We start from the raw sequence: 20616 nt of genomic DNA on the forward strand, positions 1-20616 counted from the left end.
GCTTTGAGCGGACTTCAGCTCCCACCATTCCTTGCGCCAGAGGCAAGCCGAGCTTCCCGACAGGCCGTGCGCGGGGCCGCTACGGGTCCTCGGAGACACCGGCGCCGCAGGGCCTTGTGGGGGTTGGAGTTCGGGGCGGCGAGGGCGGGCCTCGGCTTCCCGGCGGGCTGCGCGGCGACCGGCGGTTGTCGGCGGGGCAGTCCGGCGGGCAGCGGTGGCGGTTCCGACTGCGGCACAGGAGGCGGGCGAGCGGACGGACCGGTCAAGTGGGCCAGGCGGGATGCCGGGCCGCTGCCACGTCCTGAGAGTCTGAGCGCCGGCCGGGCCGCGCCCCCCACCCAGGCCGCCGCGGTCCGAGCGTTCCGAGCGCGGGCCCGGCCCAGCGCGCCGCCGCCGCCGCCGCCGCCCCGGGCCGCCCCCTACCTCTCTCCCGGCCCGGCGCTCATGCGGGCCGAGCCCCGCCCCCCGCTCGCCGCCGGATCCCGCGCCCGCCCGCACCATGCTCAAGTGCATCCCGCTCTGGCGCTGCAACCGGCACGTGGAGTCGGTGGACAAGCGGCACTGCTCGCTGCAGGCCGTGCCCGAGGAGATCTACCGGTACAGCCGCAGCCTGGAGGAGCTGCTCCTCGACGCCAACCAGCTGCGCGAGCTGCCCAAGGTAAGTGGCCGGCGGCCCAGCCCTTGTTCCAGGTCGTCAGGGTCAGTCTGGATGAGACCGTCCGCTCCTCCGAACCCTCAGCCGGCGCTGGCCTGTGCGGGACACCGCAGTGTCCAGCCGGCCCTGCTAGTTCTTACTGGCCAGAGCCCCACCCTGGCCAGCCCCACCCTCCTCACCCAACGCCGGCGCTGGGCACCAGGTGGCATTGGTCATCAGGTGCCTGCCTGGGGGTGGGGATGGTCACAGCCTAGAGGAGGAGCTACAGATGGAAAGCCTCGGGGGAAGGTGGATGGGCTTGAGGTAGATTGGGGTGGAAGGTTAACCGGCCTGGCTGATGGATGCGAACTTGCTGGACTACTATGGAGGGGGAGCCCAGCCTCTGTCCTGACTGCTCTCTTCCTCTAGGGTGCTGGGGTGGGGTTAGAGGGAGCCTTCTTATGGTGCCTGTTCCTGACAAGTCTGTGTTCCATCTACTTCTTACTGCCTTGTTTCTTCCCGTCAGCTTGCTTTCCTTCTAAGGCCACTTGGGAGAGAAGGTTAAAGGAAGCAGGTCACAAAAGGATTTCCTTTTTGGAGATGGGGTGCTAAGTGGCCCAATGCCTGGGGGCTGCATGCCACAGAGGGTGTGGCTTCATTCCAGAACTTGGACCAGGGCTCCTCACACGGATCTGTGGCCCCTGCTGTTTTTGCTATATTTTTTTTGGTAGTTTCCAAATTCTTGTCAGCGTCTCAGGCTAGGCTGGTTGCTGGGGTGCAGTAGCAGAAACTACCGCAGGCTTTGGAGGGCCCACCGGTTGGGTGGGTGGAAGAGGTGATTCAGGTGGTAGGTAGAGCCCTAAGGGAAAACAAAGGGCAGGAACAGGGACTCTTCAGGTCAGAGAAAGGAAGTGACTTCTCAGTTAAGACTAAGACTCGAGTGTGTAAGGTAGGTCAGCTGGCAATGTTGTGTGTGTGTGTGTGGGGGGGGTGTCTCTGAGGTAACACAAAGGGACCAGGTATCAAAAGTCAAGGAGTCAGAAGCTTGAGAAGCTGTGTGTATATGTTTTTGTCTCATTGCTTTTCTTACTGCAGACCAGGGTGATGGGACAGGACCCAGGGTTCCTGTGTGGCTTGGAGCAGGGAGGGGCCCTCGCTACAGGGCCTGTCACCCTGACCCTACCCCCTACCCACAGCCCTTCTTTAGGCTACTGAACCTGCGCAAGCTGGGCCTGAGCGACAATGAGATCCAGCGGTTGCCTCCGGAGGTGGCCAACTTCATGCAGCTGGTGGAGCTGGATGTGTCCCGGAATGGTATGGAGCTGGGGCAGGCATGGGGTGGCATCTGAGGGTGGCAGGAAGGGCTTTGAGCTCCTGGAGGCTGTGGGCATCTCTCCGTGGTGACCTCTTTCTCCTCACAGACATCCCTGAGATTCCTGAGAGCATCAAGTTCTGCAAAGCTCTGGAGATTGCTGACTTCAGTGGGAATCCCTTGTCCAGGTGGGTGGTGGCCACAGCAGGGCTGGGCATGGGATGTGGGGGTTCTGCAGCCCCAGCCTGGGCATCTGAGGACCCTCTTCTCTCCTCAGGCTCCCCGAAGGCTTCACTCAGCTACGCAGTCTGGCTCACCTGGCGCTAAATGACGTGTCCCTGCAGGCGCTGCCTGGGGACGTGGGCAAGTGAGTGCCTTCCTGCGGGGCGGGGAGCTCAGCCGAGCCCTGTTCCTGCACTGCTCCCCACCATCCTGCCTCCTCTCATACTCTGTCCTGGTCTCGTTCAGCCTTGCCAACCTGGTGACCCTGGAGCTCCGGGAGAATCTGCTCAAGTCCCTGCCTGCGTGAGTGGGCTTGCCCCTGTCAGCAGCTGGCCCCAGGGACCATGGGCCATGTGGCCACAACAGACCTTGCTCTGTTTCCTCTGCAGGTCCCTGTCTTTCCTGGTCAAGCTGGAACAGCTGGATTTGGGAGGCAACGATCTGGAAGTGCTGGTGTGGAGAGGGTGGGGCTCTCGTGGGTGGGGCGGGGCCAGGCAGGGCGAGTGAGCCTTGGCCACCACCTGGTCCCCACCTCTTTTTGCAGCCTGACACCCTGGGGGCCCTGCCCAACCTGAGGGAGCTGTGGCTGGACCGGAACCAGCTATCTGCCCTGCCCCCGGTGAGTGAGGGTGTGGCTGCCACCCCGCCTTGGGCCTGTCCCTCCCCCTGACCCTCTGCACCCACCCCCAGGAGCTCGGGAATCTGCGGCGCCTGGTGTGCCTGGACGTGTCTGAGAACCGGCTGGAGGAGCTGCCTGCGGAGCTTGGGGGGCTGGTGCTGCTCACTGACCTGTTGCTCTCCCAGAATCTGCTGCAGCGGCTTCCGGACGGCATCGGTCAGTGCTGGGAGGGGCGTGGCTAGTGTGAACCTGGGCCAAGCGGGGTCCTAGGGTAAGGATCCCTGGCTCTGCTGGGTTCTGGGACCTGTCCCTGAGGAGGGGATGCATTGAGCCACAGTGGCACAACTTGTGCTCGCACCTGGGGAGCTAAGGCAGTGCACGGTGGCAAGTGCGGGTGGTGAGCTCGTGAGGGCACGATGAGGGACCGGGGACCTGGGAGCCACTAGGCGTGCTCAGGTTGGTAGCAGGGTGGGGCAGTGAGCGCGCGTCTGGAGGGAGGCTGAGGTCTCAGCGGTCTCACAGTGCGGGAGGCAGGAGTCCTTGCCCTAGCGCAAGCTGCTTCAGTCTTGTGAGTGTCCATGCTCCCAGCCCTACTGAGCCTGTTGCTGCATCTTCCCAACGCCAGGTCAGCTGAAGCAGTTGTCCATCTTGAAGGTGGACCAGAATCGCCTGTGTGAGGTGACAGAAGCCATCGGGGACTGTGAGAACCTGTCGGAGCTGATCCTCACAGAGAACCTGCTGACGGTGGGGCCGGTTTCAGAGTTAGTGTGGGAGGCAGGGAGGATGGGGGAACACCTGGAGGCATGCAGAGTGGTGGGAGCCAGGTATCTGCTTCGTCTGGGCCAGAGCAAGGGCAGAGACTGCACCCTCGGGCTCCTGCTGGTCTCTGATCCTCACTCCTCCCGGCCAGGCCCTGCCCCACTCCTTGGGGAAACTGACCAAGCTGACCAACCTCAACGTGGACCGGAACCACCTAGAGGTACTGCCACCCGAGATTGGGGGTTGCGTGGCACTCAGCGTCCTCTCTTTGAGGGACAACCGCCTGGCCGTCCTGCCACCAGAGCTTGCCCACACAGCTGAGCTACACGTGCTGGATGTGGCGGGCAACAGGTGAGTGCCGCCCCCATCCAGCGGGCGGGGCCTGGCTCTCCCAGAGCTGACCTTGCCCCCACCCCCAGGCTGCAGAGTCTGCCATTCGCACTCACGCACCTCAACCTGAAGGCCTTGTGGCTAGCAGAGAACCAGGCGCAGCCCATGCTTCGGTTCCAGACCGAGGATGACGCCCAGACAGGCGAGAAGGTGCTCACCTGCTACCTGCTGCCTCAGCAGCCGCTGCCCAGCCTTGGTAGGTCTCTGGGGGCGGGGCCTGGGGCGGGGCGGGGCCTGGGGCGGGGCGGGGTTCCCCCTGACAGACGCTTCCACAGAGGACCCTGGGCTGCGGAGCAGCCCTTCGGAAAGCTGGGGTGACGCCCCGCTCAGCCGTGTCAGCGTCATCCAGTTCCTGGAGGCCCCCGTGGGTGACGACGACCCGGAGGAAGCCGCTGCTGAGAAACGGGTATGGCGGGGTGGGGTCCCCGGGGGCTCCCGCCTCCCTGCCCCCGCCTGACCCCTGCCCCACCTGCCCCTCACCCCTGTGCCCACTGCAGGGTCTGCAGCGTCGGGCTACGCCACACCCCAGCGAGCTCAAGGTGATGAAGAGGGGTGTGGAGCGCCGGAGCGAAGCCACCTCCTGCAGGCCTGACCCTGTGCCACCCTCACCCTCCGAGGAGGTGCTTGTGGGGACCCGCAGGCCACGGGAGGGATAGCTGCCCGCCTTACAGGCCTTCCCGCGGGAGCCCCAGGCTGGGTGCAGGGCTCCCGGCCGGCATGGGCATGGGGAACCCACCAGGAGAGGAGCCAGGCTGTATTGCTGGTTGGGAAGCTCAGGGCCAAGTGTGCGCGCCTTCCGCAGAGCAGGCCACCTCCATCCAGGGCCGCTGGGCAGACACGAGCCATTTGGCATGGACGTGGGGCAGCTGCCTGTGAGGAGCCAGGAGCGGCTGGAGAAATGGGCCTGTGGGCTGGCTCGTCTCAAGGGTACCCACACTGTCAGCTTCCGTGAGGGGGGCTGTTCAGAGTCAGGCAGGCCCAGCTCTGCTCACTCAGGGCCCCTGGGTATAGCAGGGTGGCTGGTGCCTGGGGACACGTGGCGGGACCTGTGTCTGCAATGCACAGCCACCCACGGGAAGCTGCCCTCGCTGGTCCGGGAGGCATGCTCATGCTGGTCGGGGCGCCTGCCCATCCTCGAGCTGGCGTTCGCTCGGGGGACTGGTCAGCCCCTGCCCTTGTGATTTTTTTTGGAATGAGCGTTGAGGGTTCAAACCACAGAAGGGTGGTTTTGTGTATCCGCAGCTGTTGGAGCTGGAAGTGCGGCTTCCCTAGGGGTGGGACAGCAGGCACCCCAGAGGATGAGCACAGACTTCCTGCAGGATGGGGGCAGTTAGGAGGGGAAACTCCCAAGGCTCTGTGGTCAGGCAGCAGGGAGCCCTGGGGTGCATCCTGCAATGTGGGATCCTCCAGGGGCAGCCCAACCCATTGCCTTCCCTTGCCGCAGGAGAAGAGGCTGAGCATTGAGTCTGGCCTGAGTGCAGACTCGCACCTGTCTGCCGGCACAGCCTCCCAGGGCGAGCCTGAGGGCCCGCTGGCTGAGGAGGAGGGGCTGAGCCAGCAGGAACCCATGCCAGCCACCCAGGAGGAGGTCATGGAGGAGACCTACGAGGAGGTGAGACTGGCCTTGGGGGCCGCTTGCTCAGGGGCAGGCCTGCCAGCTCCCACCCCTCCTCCTTTCCAAGCAGCTGTGCAGGCAGGACCAGATAGTTCTTTCAGGTGGGCCCCCAGTTGCACTCTTCCCTGTGTGGGGCCCAGCAGGAGTCAGGCTGGGGCGAGGGCTTGGGGAGGAGGGTCTGTACCTCAAGGCCGGCTCCAGCCTGGGCCCTGCCCGCCATGCCCGTCACTACAGCACGTTCCCCTCTGGAACGTTCCCAGACACCAGGGCCTTCCTCGCGGTCCTGCTGGGGCCCTGCCTTGGGGCTGCTGAGAGCATGGTGGGCAGAGCCTCCCAGCCCCCAAGCCTGCTCTTCCCGCTGACTGCTCTGTGCCCCTCGCTGGCTCGTCACTTGTCCCTGTTCTTTGGGCAGCGGACCCTCTCAGCGCCTGTCTGCTACCTTAGCCCTGTGCTCGGGGGTGGGCCAGCCTAGTCCTCACGCTCAGCTCTCACAGCCCACCGTGCGCTTCGCGGAGGACACGCTGCTCCTGCCCAGGGAGGATGGCGAGAGTGAGGAGGGCCAGCCAGAGGCGCCCTGGCCCCTGCCAGGGGGCAGACAGAGGCTCATCCGCAAAGACACGCCCCACTACAAGAAGCACTTCAAGATCTCCAAGCTGCCCCAGCCTGAGGCCGTGGTGGCCCTCCTGCAGGGGACACCGCCAGACAGTGAGGGCCCGGTGGGGGCTGGGGGCTGGCACAACGGCCCGCACATGTCCTGGGCTCCGAGAGCAGAGGAAGAGGAGGAAGGCGAGGCTGAGGAGGAAGAGGACGGGGCGGCGGCAGCGGCGGAGGAGGAGAAGGCGGCTGCCTCCGCACCCTCTGTCAAGGTGGGTCTGGCCCCACACGCCAGCCCGAACCTGGCTGGCCAGGCCCCCTGGTCCACACCGCTGTGGGTCCCAGGCGACTCGAGGCGACTGGCACGGGAGGTGCCTGTCCCCAGCTTCTCACTCTCCTCTGCAGGCTGGGTGCTGACTCAGTTGCAAGCTCCGTGCTGGCCCTGTAGCCCCATCCCAAGCCCCTGGCAGTCCCCCCTTCTACCCAGGCCCCTCTGCCTGCCCTGGCCTCTGGAGGGCTGGCTCTCATGGGTCCCTGTCTTCTCCATGGGATGCCGTGCCCTGCAGCAGCCCCGCGTCTGACGTGTCTGTGGTTCTGTGCTGAGCACAGACAGCCTAGTGCTGTGGCGGCTGAGAGGGCCTGGGCGGTCAGAGCTGGCACAGCCAGGCCTAGGCCCACCTGGCACCAGCCCAGCCTGCCCATTTGGCAGGTCGGCAGCAGCAGCCAGGCCTCCAGACCGGAGGGGACCCCCTGCCTGGGGGCAGCACCAGACCCAGGCAGGAAGGGCGCTCAGTCTGTGGGAGCTTGGTGTGGTCTTCTCTCTCTCTCTCTTGCTCGTGGCGGGGCCGGGCAAGGAGGTGGCGGGGCCGGGCGGCAGCTGACCTGCATGTCCTTGCTGGTCCTGTCCTAACAGGGGGTGTCGTTTGACCAGGCCAATAACCTGCTGATAGAGCCCGCTCGCATTGAGGAGGAAGAGGTCTGTACCCGCTTGCCACTGCACTCTTGCCCCGGGCTTTGCGGGCCTTGCTCTCGGGCTGCGGGCTCTCCGTCTCTTTCCCACTGCTGCTCAGGCCTCCTCCCCAAACTCAGAGCCAGGGCCTGGGGCTCCTGCTAGACCCACAGGGCACCAGCCTCCAGGCAGGGGTGGCCGATCTTGGAGGAGGTGCAGGGTGTGCCCCCTCTCCTGCAGCACTCTGGCCCTGCAAGGCCCCTGTCACCCACAGGTCAGTGCTCCCTCTGGCTGCGCTCCCTGGAGCCCGGCAACCCCACCTGCTCAGCTCCTCTGTGGCCCTAGCCGGCCCTGGGAGAGGTTGCTGGTGGCCAGAGGGACCAGGCCCCGGCCCCTCAGCCCTCCCTGGACACGGCGCATCTGTTCTATTTGCAGCTGACGCTCACCATTGTGCGGCAGACTGGGGGCCTGGGCATCAGCATTGCGGGTGGCAAGGGCTCCACACCCTATAAGGGGGATGACGAGGTGAGGAGCTGCCCCCACCCTGTGCTGCCCGCGGGGTCCCTGCTCCTCCAGCACATGAGGTCCTGGAGGCCGGGGTTGCGGGGGGCAGGGTCATAGAGGACGATCAGGGCCACCGGTCTGCCTGCTGTCTCCTTCAGCCTCACCTCCCTTTCACCGGCGCCTCTTGCGCTGTGTGCGGCTTGAACTTCCCGGGACTAACCTGCACCCTCACTCCCTGATGCCTGGGACCTCACAGCAGCCCACACCTAGGCTGTCTGACCACTGCAGGCCCACTTCTGCCTTTCCTGCGCCCTGGGGTGTCTTTGCAGCCCTGACTGGGGGGCTTCTGAGCCTCGCACAGCTGCTGGGGGCCCCTCTCCACAAGGGCAGGGTGGAGGCTCCTCTAGGCATCCACTGACGTTCTTGGCCTATCTCTGTCCTGCAGGGCATTTTCATTTCCCGGGTGTCTGAGGAGGGCCCTGCAGCTCGGGCTGGGGTCCGAGTAGGTGACAAGCTCCTTGAGGTGAGCCCCCTGGCCACTGTGTAAATTGCACACCCTTGGGACCTCTCAGTCCCACTTTTGGTGCTGGGCTGCCTCCCTTCCAGGAAGGGGGCACCCAGCTCCTCCTGAGAGCCCCAAGCATGGTACCCCTACGAGGCATGGAGCTCATAAGCTAGAGCTCTGGGTAGACCGGAGGTCAGCCCAAGGCAGAAACTCGCGTCTGGGCAGGAGGCCTGTGGGATGGGGCTGTGGCCATGTCAGGGAGCGTTGGAGGCCACGTGCCTGTGGTCTTAGGGCTCAGAGGGGTCAGAGGGCCATGTGCCCTTCCCTGGGGGACCAGGGCAGGAGGAAGCGACCCTGCACTCACTCGACAGAGGGGCTGCTGTGTCCCAGCAGCTCAGAGAGCCCGGGGCAGGGTCAGACCCGCAGAACCCCCGGCATCCTCCCCAGGACTGCTCAGATAAGGAGCAGGTGTGTGGGGCGGGGGCGCCAGGACTGGGCGCTGTGGACTAATAGGGGCGTCACCTGCTTCCTCGACAGTGGGCCTCCTAGGCCTGCATTGCCCAGATAGGTAGCTGGTACCCACAGGGAGGCGGGTAGCAGGCCCTGGCACGCTGCGGCTTGTGTCTGCTCGGCCGGCCCACCTGTGGAGGGTGCGCTGACGAGTCCCGTGTGGCAGGTGAACGGCGTGGCCCTGCAGGACGCGGAGCACCAGCAGGCTGTGGAGGCGCTGCGTGGGGCGGGCGCCACCGTGCACATGCGGCTGTGGCGGGAGCGCATGGTGGAGCCTGAGAACGCGGTGACCGTCACGGCCCTGCGGCCCGAGGACGACTACAGCCCGCGGGAGCGGCGAGGGGGCAGCCTGCGCCTGCCCCTGCTCCCACCCGAGCCCCCCAGGCCCCCCCGCCAGCGCCACGTGGCCTGCCTTGTGCGCAGCGAGAAGGGGCTGGGCTTCAGCATCGCAGGCGGGAAAGGCTCCACGCCCTACCGGGCCGGCGACGGGGTGAGGCTGGGCCAGGGGGCAGAGCGGGGCAGGGGGCAAGCCTGGCCAGCCTGCAGATACCCACTAGCCATCCCCCGCTGCAGGGCATCTTCATCTCCCGCATCGCTGAGGGGGGCGCCGCCCACCGGGCAGGCACCCTGCAGGTCGGCGACCGCGTCCTTTCTGTGAGTGCGGCGGTGGGCCTGCCCAGCACCTGTGCACCCCTCTCCCTGGGGCCGTCTGACTGGCCGTGCTCTTGCAGATCAACGGGGTGGACATGACCGAGGCCAGGCACGACCATGCCGTCTCCCTGCTGACCGCCGCCTCGCCCACCATCGCCCTGTTGCTGGAGCGGGAGGCTGGGGGGCCCCGAGCCCCGAGCCCTCCGCCCCACTCCTCCCCACCCCCCACTGCTGCCCCTGCTGCCCCAGGGGAGCCCGGGCCTCTGAGGCTGTCCCCTGGTTTGCTGGCCGCTGCCCTGGAGGGGCCGTACCCAGTGGAGGTGAGACCACAGCCCTGACCCTGCCCACCAGCCAGTCCCCTTCTCCACAGCCGCACAGCTCTAGGTATGGGGTGTTGGCCCCACTGGTGGGAGAACAAGGGCCTTTGCCCTGTCCTCTCAGGCTCCAGGACACAGGGCATCATTCTGTAGGGGCTTCCTCCCCCTGCAGTCTTCTCTGCACCCTCACAGGGCCTCCCTGTGGTGGAGCTCCCTGGTCTCACACACCCGCTGGTCTTGGGAAGGCTCCCTCTAATGTTCAGCTTGTTCCAGCCACCCTTCCTGTTCCTCCGTGTTCCCAGGAGATCTGTCTGCCCAGAGCAGGGGGCCCCTTGGGGCTCAGCATCGTTGGGGGCTCCGACCACTCCAGCCACCCATTCGGTGTCCAGGAGCCTGGCGTGTTCATTTCTAAGGTAGAGCAGACCCCACGGGCGTCTCAGGGTGCAGGGTGGCCCAGCCCGCTGCCCACGGCACATGGCCCTCCCCCCACAGGTGCTCCCGCGGGGCCTGGCTGCACGCAGCGGCCTGCGGGTCGGGGACCGCATCCTGGCAGTGAATGGGCAGGATGTGCGGGAGGCCACGCACCAGGAAGCGGTCAGCGCCCTGCTCCGGCCCTGCCTGGAGCTGGTACTGCTCGTGCGGAGGGACCCGCCGCCCCCGGGCATGCGGGAACTCTGCATCCAGAAGGCCCCCGGGGAGAGGCTGGGCATCAGCATCCGTGGGGGCGCCAAGGGCCACGCCGGAAACCCCTGCGACCCCACCGATGAGGGCATTTTCATCTCCAAGGTGAGCTCCTGCTCACCTGCCCGCCCCGTGGGCTTCTCGGGCGGGGAGGGGCCCAGCTCCGGGGCTGGTCCTGAGCGCGGTGGTCTCCCCACAGGTGAGCCCCACGGGAGCAGCTGGGCGAGACGGCCGTCTGCGGGTGGGGCTGCGGCTGCTGGAGGTGAACCAGCAGAGCCTGCTGGGCCTGACACACGGCGAGGCCGTGCAACTGCTGCGCAGCGTGGGTGACACCCTGACCGTGCTGGTCTGCGACGGTTTTGACACCAGCACTGCCACCCCCGAGGTCAGTGTTCCCCGGCTGGTGCTCAGCCACAGGGACTGGGTTCTGCCCCCAGTGTGGCCGGGAGGCTCCTGGTCCGTCGGGGCCAGGGTGCGCTTGGCCGTTGCCAGTCAGACCTGGGGGAGCCGTGCGCTGCGGGTGCCAGGCCCTCGTCTTGGCCTCGCTCGCGGCCCTGATGGGACAGAGCGTGTGTACAGAAGACCTGGTTGCGTTTTCTTTTTTTTTAATATTTATTTATTTTATTTATTTATTTGGCTGTTCCCAGCCTTAGTTGCAGCATGTGGGATCAAGTTCCCTGACCAGGGATTGAACCCTGGCCCCCTGCATTGGGAGCACAGAGTCTTAGCCTCTAGACCACCAGGGAAGTCCCCTGGTTGCGTTTTCAAAGAAAAGGTTGAACCAGGCGAGCAACATTTGTGCCCTGGGGCTGCCAGGCCAGGGCAGGACGGCCCAGAGCGGGACACAGCCCACCTGCAAACCCCCAGGGCCTGCCACGCTGGCCTGGCGCCGGCCTGCTTTCTGTTTCTAGCAAGCCCCTTAGGGAGCTCAGGGCCCGGACCCGTGTCCCCGCGCAGTCACCTGGGCGGGCCTGTGGGGACCCAGCGGTTCTCTGTTGCAGCTCCTGGAGGAAGTGTCGGCTGCCAGGCCCGGGACTGGGCTGCAGAGGCCTGGTGTCCAGCCCGACCTGTGTCCTGCACCAGCCTGGCCGTGCCCTCTCAGGGGTCCCTGCTGTCTTGTGCTGTCGCTGCCCCCGGGCTCCCAGCGTCAGCTGAGGGGGGCCGCTTCTCCTGCAGCACCCCCCACCCACCGCCTCCGGGGGCTCGTTCCCCGCGGCAGCTGCCAGCTGAGGGCCTCCTTGCTGGGGATGGGGCTGCAGTGGGTCTCTGGGACAGCAGCCTACTGCCCCTGTCCCTGCACTGCCGAGGCGGGGCCCCCCTGCTTCTGTGTGTCATCTCCTGAACTGGGAAGGATGGTGCGTTTGTCCTTGTTTCTCCTGCCTGAGCACTGGACTGGGACCCCACTCCCTGGGTTCTGGGGCCCCCTGTGTTGGCCTCTGTGCCCTCATCCCTGTGTGCCTGCAGGAACCCTAACCTGTCGTTTCTGGTGAAGAACCTTGCTCAGGTTTTCCAAAGAAGGCTGTGTCTTCTGCTTTCTCATTTAAAGTTTGACCTTACATGTTTCGGTCAGTACATGTACTTATTTTTTAGGTTTCAGTACAAAGAGAGCAAATACACGCCAGGGCGAAGAGCAGAGCAGGTGTCTCCCCCGCTTTACGGAGGCCTCCCTGGACTCTTCTGACTGTCTGGCCACCTCTCCCTAGGTTGCTGTGTTTCCAACCAGAGTGCTCAGAGCCCGTCTTGATGCTTTTGGGGGGGCTTCTGCAGGACAGCACCCTGGATGAAGGGGTGTTGGGCCCGAGGCCGCAGGCTTGCCCCGCCCCCGCCCAGCCTCAGGCTGCACCAGCTTGTCTCCGTGGACCTGGTGTCCTTTGACGTGTGACTCAACGTAACTCGCAGTTTGTCTTTTGCGTTGTAAGCTTCTGTTTTTTGTTGCGTAGGGCATGAGTGGGTTTTGTGTTTTGCTCCTTCACAACGGCCTCTCTGGGGTTATAGAAACGTTGAGACTGAGAGTGACGTCTTCTACCCTTCTTCATAATGTCTGGATTGATTATGAAAACCCTCTCTGGGGCAAGATTGTCAAAGCTATTTTTTAGAAAACAGAGCACTACAATCCACTGCGATTGCTTCTCAAGCAAGTGGATCTTCCATCCCAGTGGAATGCACTGAACCGTCCATCACTTTCCCACTGATCGGGATAGGTCTGACTTTCTTGTGGGTTGCATCCGAATCCCGTGGCCCCAGGAGCTGGCCATGTTCTTGAGCTGATGCTGCTGACCTTGGTGTGGCCACTTTAGAGTGTGTTTCAGGAGACCTAACTGGTGAAATCACACACTGTTTTTTCTCCTTTTGACAACTTTTAGTTTGTTTTCATGTGTTTTCTCTTCCAAATGGACCTGCCAATTCTGTAAGTTGGTTGGGACCTAGGGGTTAACTTTGAGCTCTGTAACTGTGAGTAATGTTTCTCTAGGCACATTCCTAGGTTGCTCTTGCTTTCTTGTTGATTCTCATCAGTGACTTTGTTGCATCTCCTGGAGGAAACCCTGAGGCCCAGGTGGTGGCTGGGAGTCCCCTTTTCCTGGGAGGTCAGGTTCCTCTGTTCCCCCTGGGAACCTGGTGATGGTGGACAGTGACCTTGCCTTGTGCTGACTTGGAGGCGGTAGTTTATATAACATTCTTTTAAACTTGGAGGGCTGTTTCCATTTATAACCTGTAAGAATTTTCTCTGAAATGAGTGCTGAGTTTTCTGGAGTCCTTTTATTGGTGGCTTTTACAGCCCTGTGCCAAGTACGAGGAGGTGCAGCCCACAGGTTTCCTCCAGCTAGCTTGCTGCTTGAAAGAAAAAGGGGTGACGTGTATCTGTCAGGACACCAGTCATCTACCCAGCCCCATTTCTCTTAACCTCAGCCCACCTGCTTCCTCTGTGGTGACCCGTTCAACCCCTGTAGGAATGAGGGTTCACAGCCATCTCTCCAAACTTTGGGTTCTGCCAGCCCGTCTTCACATCAGCTGTGCCCTGGCCTCCTCCCCAACCTCTGCACTGCAGGTGGCGGGCTGGCATCAGGACCTGCCTGTCTGTGCTCTGTGCCGGCCGCTGCCCCCAGGGCCCCACCCCAGTGGGCAGGCCTGGTGGCCAGCTGGGGGCAGCGCTGCAGGGGCCGCTGTGCACTTCCAAGAGCTTGCTGACTGGTGCTCAACATGTTTGGTGCAAAGTCCAGAACATTCTGTCTCCTCCCCTCCACTTCTGTGGTCCTGTCACCGTCTTGATCTGATTTCTGCCATCTCTTCCTCCCCATCACACTCACCAAAGTTTTGTATGTATTAGCAGCCTTCTCAGAAAAACCACCTTTTGGATTTTGATCAAGACTGCCCTTCTTTTCTATGTTTCCTTGATTACTGACCGAAGGAAGACTGCCTCAGTTACTCCTTCCTCATCTAGTGCTTTCAGTCATTCTAATGACCTTTCTGTAAAGAAGAAATTTTATCAGCTATTTTTTATCCTAAAATAAGATTTTGTATAGGAGATATGTGGTAAACACTCTGATTCTTTCCTTTCATTGGTTGATTTTTAAATAACAAGTGGCTGCCCTGGAAACCCCCAGGGTGACTGCTTTTTGGTCTTTGCCGTCCTCGTGAGGCAGGGTGCCCGCGTGGGCACCGTGGTGACAAGCCAGTGACATACCGGCTTGATGGTGCACCCAGGCATCCCTGTGTCTCCTGCCTCAGCCCTGGTGTGGGGCTCAGACCATCACTGGCTGGTCCTTGTGGCCTTGCTCCTGGGCCTCTGCAGCACACGGGTCTTGGGGAGGCAGGCTTCTAGCGGAAAAAAATCTGAGGTTGTTACTTTCAACCCATGCTTAAGGATAGGAGGCTTTGATTCTTTTGACTTTATATTTGTGTCTCTTTTTCTCACCTTAAAAGTAATTTTATTAAATTAATATCATAATTATTGATTTCAAAAAGCCATATCAATGTTATTACTAGTAATAAGACCATTAATAGCATTTTAACATTTCTTGATGTCCTTAGGATTTATCTACTTAAGAGGTATAGTCAAAATACTATGTTACGTCACTTGCAAATAGTTCTCCGTATTGTTCTACTGCCAGCTTGTCATAGAGTTAGGCTTATCTTTGTTTTAGTTTTATTTTTGGCTGCGCTGGTCTTGTTGCTGTGCACTGACTTCTCACTGAGGTGGCTTCTCTTGTTGGGAAGCACAGACCCTAGACCCTGGGTTCAGTAGTTGGTGGTTCGTGGGCTTAGCTGCTCTGCGGCATATGGGATCTTCCTGGAACAGGATCGAGCCTATGTCCCCTGCATTGATAGGTGAATTCTTAACCACTGGGCCACTAGGGAAGCCCAGAACTCATTTTCAGTTCTTAAAGGTGACTTTAAAAGTGGAGTTTCCTGGAAGCTCCCCTGCGACCTGGGGCGTGGGACACGGCGTGCTCACTGCTGCGTCGCGAGGTCAGTCTCCAGTCCAGGAGCAAAGACCCTGCAAGTGAGCAGTGCAGCCGGGACAGACCGGCTGCTCACGTTAAACCTTTGCCAGCTGTGAATACAGCCCCTCCAGGGGTCTGAATCCCCTCTCAGTGCCCCTCAGGCCAGCATCTGCATTAGTGTGGTTTCTCCTGCTATTATTTCTATTTTGAAAGATACAAGCAAGTAGATAAAGTATTGACAATTTTAGAGTTGAAGAAAAGTGTCAAGGACAGTAGACAGGACCTCTCACTCAGAGGCCCCGCATGCCTCCCACCAACGGTCCAAGGCGACCTTTAGAGCCACAAGGCATGTGGGCATCTGGTTGTCGCCCAGCCTGACCTGGAGCTTCGGGTGAGCACAGGCCATCATGGCGTGGATGGTGCTCACAGGGGTCTGTCCAGTGCCTCCTCAGGACGAGCTGCAGTGGCTACATTTTGGCGGGGTTATCACAGAGCTCACACTGTCTCGGAGGGCCTCCCACCAGACCCACGGGTGGTCGTGCCTGCACGGGGGCGTCTCTGGGTCGCCCCGCCAGCTGACACTTTCCCCCAGGAACTGACGGGCGCTGTGCGGGTGCTTGGGGAGGGCAGCGGCTCCCTCCTCCTCATCAGCCTCAGGGCAGTCGGACGCCCTTCCCACCGCTCCTTCCACAGGCGCTGGGCGGCGCCTTCCTTAGCGCAGATTTCCCCTTTTATCTCGTGATGAGAGTTGTCACTGCTGCTGTTGATATCTGGTGCTCCAGCCATCCAGACGGAGCTGACGAGAGGGCTTCTGGCTGGCCCGGGGCCCTGTTGGGGGGCCCTGGCCCACCTCCCTCAGGCAGCCTCCTTTCTAGCACAGCAGGAGGTCTGGGGTCACCTCACTTTCCCATACCTTCTTTCTCCAAGGAGCACTGGTTCCCTTAGTGGACAGGGCTATTGAGGAGCCGGGATGTGGGCGCTGGGCGTGCTCCTGGCTCTTAGGGTCTCAGGACCGCTCCGGGGCTGGGTTGTGCCTGTGAGCGGGCACCTTTCACATCCTGACCGTCGCTTACGCTGGAGAAGTGCATGTTCAGGTCTGCTGTCATCATCACTCCGGTCAACACCACAGTCAGGTCTTCCTCCTTTAAAGGGCCTTTTCCGATGTCAGGAATCTGTCGGCCTCCTTCCACTGGCCTTTGGCCGCAGCCCCTCTGTGCTGCGAGGCTCCTCACTGCCCCCACCACCTCGTCGGCTCTGTGCTCCCGGGGTGCGTGTCCACAGCCGCCCTCTCTCACCCAGTGCCCTGCATTGCCATGTCCTCTGGAGCGTGGTGTGCAGACGTGACCTGTGGGTGCCCTGGGCACAGATGCGATGGTAGCACGGAGTCCTGAGCGAGCAGAGCCCACCCCAGAGGTTGCCTCAAGTGTGGTCACTCCGCCCCTCCCCCGCAGGTGTCCCCAGGCGTCATCGCCAACCCCTTCGCGGCTGGCCTTGGCCGCCGGAACAGCCTGGAAAGCATCTCCTCCATCGACCGGGAGCTGAGCCCTGAGGGCCCCGGCAAGGTCAGAGCCGCCCGCAGCCAGCAGCCCCTGGGCTGGGAGCCTAAGGCCATTGGCCCCGACCACTGTCTCCTCTGCTCACAGGAGAAGGAGCTGCCCGGACAGATCCCACTGTGGGGCCCGGAGGCCACGGTGAGTGCCCAGGCCCTCCCAACCCGCATGGCGGGCTCCTCCCCACAGCCCAGCATCCCCGGGCCTGGCTGCCCACCCCGCACTCTGGCAGGCAAGGCCCCGGCAGCCCTGTGTCCACTCTACCCCCAGGGTCGGAGCCCAGAGAGCCTGAAGCCGGCCTGCCAAGCCCCGGCTGCCACCCCTGGCGCTGGCAGCGTGCAGAGGGTCAGTCCCTGGTCGTCACACCCCTGTCCCGGCCTCCGCCCACTTGTCCGTCAGTCCTACCCCCGTCTTGCCTCCTTCCCTTCACCTGAGGCCTTGCAGGACAGAGCTCCGCCAGGATTCTGCCCCCCGGGGAGAGGGCTGAGGGCCTCAAAGGGCCCTCGTGCAGGGCAGGGACTGGCCAGGGTACCCGAGCTGGAGCGCCACCCCTAGCCTGGCACGTGTCTGTCGTCCTCCACCCCTGAGCCCAGCCATGATGCACCCACTGCCACCTGCCCCCCGCCACCCCACAGAGGCAGACTGGAGGCAGAGCAGAGGGCTGTGGGCCCAGGGGCCACCGGAGGAGCCGTCAGAGGGGAGGAGGCTGGGAGGCGGGCCTGCACTGCAGTGGGGGCAGGGCCCTGGGCACAGGCCTGTGGTTCTCAGCCCTTGCCTGGAGGGCGGGCTGCCCAGTGCCAGCTGCTGCCAGGAGACCCCGCAGGGCTGGTGGGGAGGCTGTGTTGGCTGGGGGCTGAGGGAGCCTGCTCAGGGGCTTTGTGCTCAGCCCCACACAGGCAACAGCAGGAAGTCCCCAGGAGGGGAGGGGGCCCAGTGTCCCCCGTCAGAAAGAGGCACAGCTGGAGGTGGCTCGCAGGGGGCGGGCCTCCCTGGCTGACGGGCCTCTGAGGCTCATGGGGAGGGTGGCCACTCCACCCAGGGGAAGCCCAGCCCATCCATCTCAGATGTCTCGGGGCTGCTCAGGTCAGGGAGTTGAGGACTAGCCTTTGTGCTACTGAGGCAGTCACCCCCACACCTCCTCCTAAGGGGCCCCCAGCCCTGCCTGACCCTCCTGACACCCACCACTCTGCTCTTCCAGGTGCTGCCTGGAAGTGGAGAGATGGCTGAGGTCCCCTGCTCCCCTGGCCACCAGCAGGTGAGTACACACGGCGGGGGGACTGCAGAGGGGTGCTGTGTGCAGAGTCCGCTCCTTCTGGGAGGGGTGCCAGGGCACACCCCTCCCCCAGCTGCCATCCCACAGGGGGATGGCCTGCAGGCCCCTTCCTGGCCCAGCTGGCTGGTATCACGGGCTGGAGAGCTCCCTTTGGCCTCCTGAGCAGAGGGGGGCTGGGGGTCAGGCCGGCCTTCCCCAGTGCCTGGTTGTTTTGCCCCCATCTGTCTTCATGTCTGGGAGTCCCCGGAGGCCCCTCCACCCTGCCCCGAGCCCCCACCTGCCTGCAGAGGCTCCCCGGTTCCGCTGCTTGGGGAGGGCCAGGCCTGGGGGCAGGGCTGGGGCAGACGCTGAGGTGCCAGCTTGGAGCCCACTGCCCAGCCTCTGCCCCTTCCTAACGGGCAGCAGATGGGTGAGTGTCGGCCTCACCTCCTGGGCACCCAGCCGCCCACCTTGGCACAGTCTCTCTGCCCCACCCCGTCCCTCACACCCCCCACCTGAACCCCTTTGCAGATAAAGCCTGGGGTGATCCAGCCACTGGCTCAGGCCTGGCCAAGGGGCTCCCTGGCCCCCAGGGGCAGAGGTGGTCCCCAGCCCGTGAGTGCCCTGACCCACGGGGCAGGGATGGGGGCAGTCAGCAAGGACAGTTGGTGGCGGGGTGGGCGGTGCTGCAGGGACAGCTGTCCCTGCTCAGCTCACTGCGCCCGTCCCCAGCCCCCGTCCCCGCCCTCCCCTGCCGAGCTGCCGGCCAACGTGAAGCAAGCCTATAGGACGTTCGCGGCTGTGCCCGGCCTACACCCGCCTCTGGACACCCCTGCCCAGGTAGGTGGTGGGCAGCCCTCAGGTGCCCTGCTGCATGCGCCTGCGAAGGTGTGACACTCGAGGGGCCGGGTCTCAGGGCGCGCTTCCCCCAGCCCCCCATGCCCGGGCCCACGGCCTCGCCGGAGCAGCTGTCCTTCCGCGAGCGGCAGAAATACTTCGAGCTGGAGATGCGGGTGCCCCAGGCCGAGGGCCCCCCTAAGCGCGTGTCGCTGGTGGGCGCCGACGACCTGCGGAAGATGCAGGAGGAGGAGGGTGAGCGGGCGGCCGCGGCGGGGGGGGGGGGTGGGGGGGGGCGGGACACACCAGCTCGCGGCCTGACCCTCTGCTCCCCTAGCCCGCAAGCTACAGCAGAAGAAGGCACAGATGCTGCGCGAGGCAGCGGCCGACACGGTGCGCCCAGAAGCTGATGCTCCTGAGGACGAGGAGCCTGAGGAGGAGCCACCCTGGGCCGGCCAGGGCCCCGCGGCTGAAGGGTGAGGCGGGGGAGGGCCGCTCCAGTACCTGCCCCCAGCGCCCCTCCGCCCGTGCCCAGCGTCACTCCACCCGGCCCTCCTGTCCTGTCGCCCGGCCCAGGCTCGGCCCCGCGTCTCCCCCACCGCAGGGAGGCGGTGCCCCAGTGCGGACGGCCAAGGCCGAGCGGCGCCACCAGGAGAGGCTTCGCGTGCAGAGCCCCGAGCTGCCGGCCCCAGAGCGGGCCCTGTCCCCAGCTGAGCGCCGCGCCCTGGAGGCGGAGAAGCGGGCGCTGTGGAGGGCGGCCAGGTGAGGCCCCGCCCCACCCCACTCTCCGCTGCCTCCGCCTGCTGCTGCTCCCGCCCTTCGCTGCCCGCCCTCCACCCGCCCACAGGATGAAGTCCCTGGAGCAGGACGCCCTCCGCGCACAGATGGTCCTCAGCAAGTCCCAGGAGGGCCGAAGCAAGCGGGGGCCCCTGGAGCGCCTGGCCGAGGCCCCCTCGCCCGCACCCACCCCGTCACCCACGCCCTTGGAAGGTCTGTGCATTGGGCGGGAGGCGGGGGCCCAGCCTGCGGTGCAGACCTCTCCCGACGCCCCCTTCTTGTCCCTCCAGACCTCGGCCCCCAGACCGGCACCTCCCCAGGACGATTGGTGAGGAACCAGCAGCTGCCGCCCTCCCCTGCCTTCCTCCCCTGGCGGGGCAGGGATCCAGGCTCCCACCCTCTCTTCTTCTTACGCTCTCTGCCTCTCTCCTCACGCTGTCCTTTCAAGGCCTTGTCTGGGAGGAAGTTTGACTACAGGGTGTTTGCCGCCCTCCCCTCTTCCAGACCTGTCTATGACATGCAGGTACCGGGTCCTCCGGCCCTTCTGCAGGACGTCCTGACTGGCTCCTGCTGCTTTCTGCTGAGCTTGTCTCCCAGCCTGTCTTGCTCTGTACCCTCCCTGTCCCCCCACCGCCCGCGCCCCCCCCCCCCCAGCCAGGGCTCCGCAGGGACCCACCCAGGCTCCTGGGGGGGGTTTCAGGCAGGTCTGGGTAGGCCCTGACCAGCCCCTTTCCCCCTCACAGTCCCCAGATTTCACTGAGGAGCTGAGGTCCTTGGAACCACCTCCAAGCCCAGGTGAGTTGGCAGGCCCGCGGCCCCCCGTCCCCCCTCCCCCCCGCCGTGCTCCAGGGTGCCAGGCCCATCGGCTCACTCGCTTCCTGCCCCCGCCTGCAGGTCTGCCAGAGGAGGATGGAGAGGTGGCCATGGTGCTTCTGGGCAGGCCCTCTCCAGGCTCCGCGGGTCCCGAGGAGGTGGCCTTGTGCAGCAGCCGCCGGGCCGTGCGGCCAGGGCGCCGGGGCCTGGGCCCAGTACCCTCCTAGAGGGGCGGGGTGCCTCCCCCGACTTGGGGTGGGGGACCTGCCAGCGCCAACACCACCCTCGCCCCGAGTCTTTTAACCCGGCCGGTAGCATTTTAAAGAGGTCCCCTGAGGAGTTCTGGCCACTGACTAACTGCCCCCTCCCCAGCCGGGACCTCCTGGCGAGACTGTAACTAGTGATGTTTGTACAACCAAAGACTCTATTTTGTGGTTTAAGGAGAATAAAATTGACTACGTTTTACATCTTGTCCATCTTACTCTGTCCATCTGCTGGCACACGAATGTGCACCCCTCTGTCCCTCCCAATCTGGGGGCAGCGGGTGCGGGGACTCAGGACTCCAGGTGGCTCACCCAGACTGGGCCGCCCCCCAGCAGGAGGGGGGCTGGGGCACTGCCTTCCCCACCCCCAAGGCGCGCTCCCCTGCATGGCGCCCGCACACAGAGAAGGCACACACGTCG

The 20616-nt window shown here is 64.0% G+C and overlaps 1 protein-coding gene across 12 annotated transcripts; it reads left to right on the forward strand.

The window, feature by feature from the left end:
• The first annotated feature begins 176 nt into the window (after positions 1-176).
• Positions 177-20398, forward strand: SCRIB (scribble planar cell polarity protein). Of its 12 annotated transcripts, none has more exons than XM_043879558.1 (37): positions 178-658; positions 1831-1948; positions 2056-2134; positions 2224-2313; positions 2415-2471; positions 2558-2621; positions 2713-2787; positions 2859-3003; positions 3413-3531; positions 3698-3897; positions 3966-4132; positions 4212-4342; positions 4434-4556; positions 5381-5548; positions 6037-6417; positions 7059-7121; positions 7530-7619; positions 8044-8121; positions 8780-9103; positions 9187-9267; positions 9345-9584; positions 9884-9994; positions 10074-10367; positions 10462-10647; positions 16156-16266; positions 16348-16395; positions 16525-16599; positions 17453-17509; positions 18239-18346; positions 18439-18598; positions 18681-18819; positions 18920-19105; positions 19191-19333; positions 19411-19448; positions 19569-19643; positions 19864-19915; positions 20015-20398. In XM_043879558.1, the coding sequence occupies exons 1-37, from the start codon at positions 500-502 to the stop codon at positions 20158-20160; spliced, it is 4881 nt and encodes a 1626-aa protein (XP_043735493.1). In that variant the 5' UTR covers positions 178-499; the 3' UTR covers positions 20161-20398. The 12 variants fall into 12 exon arrangements, with proteins under 12 accessions (XP_043735489.1, XP_043735496.1, XP_043735493.1 ...); XM_043879559.1 differs by having other exon boundaries at positions 179-658; positions 6046-6417; XM_043879554.1 differs by having other exon boundaries at positions 177-658; positions 7077-7121; positions 16156-16395.
• The last annotated feature ends 218 nt before the right edge of the window (positions 20399-20616 follow it).

This window comes from Cervus elaphus, chromosome 21, assembly GCF_910594005.1.
Source record: "Cervus elaphus chromosome 21, mCerEla1.1, whole genome shotgun sequence".
NCBI classification, from domain to species: Eukaryota; Metazoa; Chordata; class Mammalia; order Artiodactyla; family Cervidae; genus Cervus; species Cervus elaphus.

What these genes read in the sequence shown, in the direction of transcription:
- SCRIB (XM_043879552.1), top strand. Translation starts at nt 500, where the DNA reads ATGCTCAAGTGCATCCCGCTCTGGCGCTGCAACCGGCACGTGGAGTCG. An exon ending in CCTATAAGGGGGATGACGAG is followed by an intron (nt 7,620 to 8,043) that starts GTGAGGAGCTGC and finishes TCTGTCCTGCAG; the next exon opens with GGCATTTTCATTTCCCGGGT. An exon ending in TGTGGGGCCCGGAGGCCACG is followed by an intron (nt 16,396 to 16,524) that starts GTGAGTGCCCAG and finishes CTCTACCCCCAG; the next exon opens with GGTCGGAGCCCAGAGAGCCT.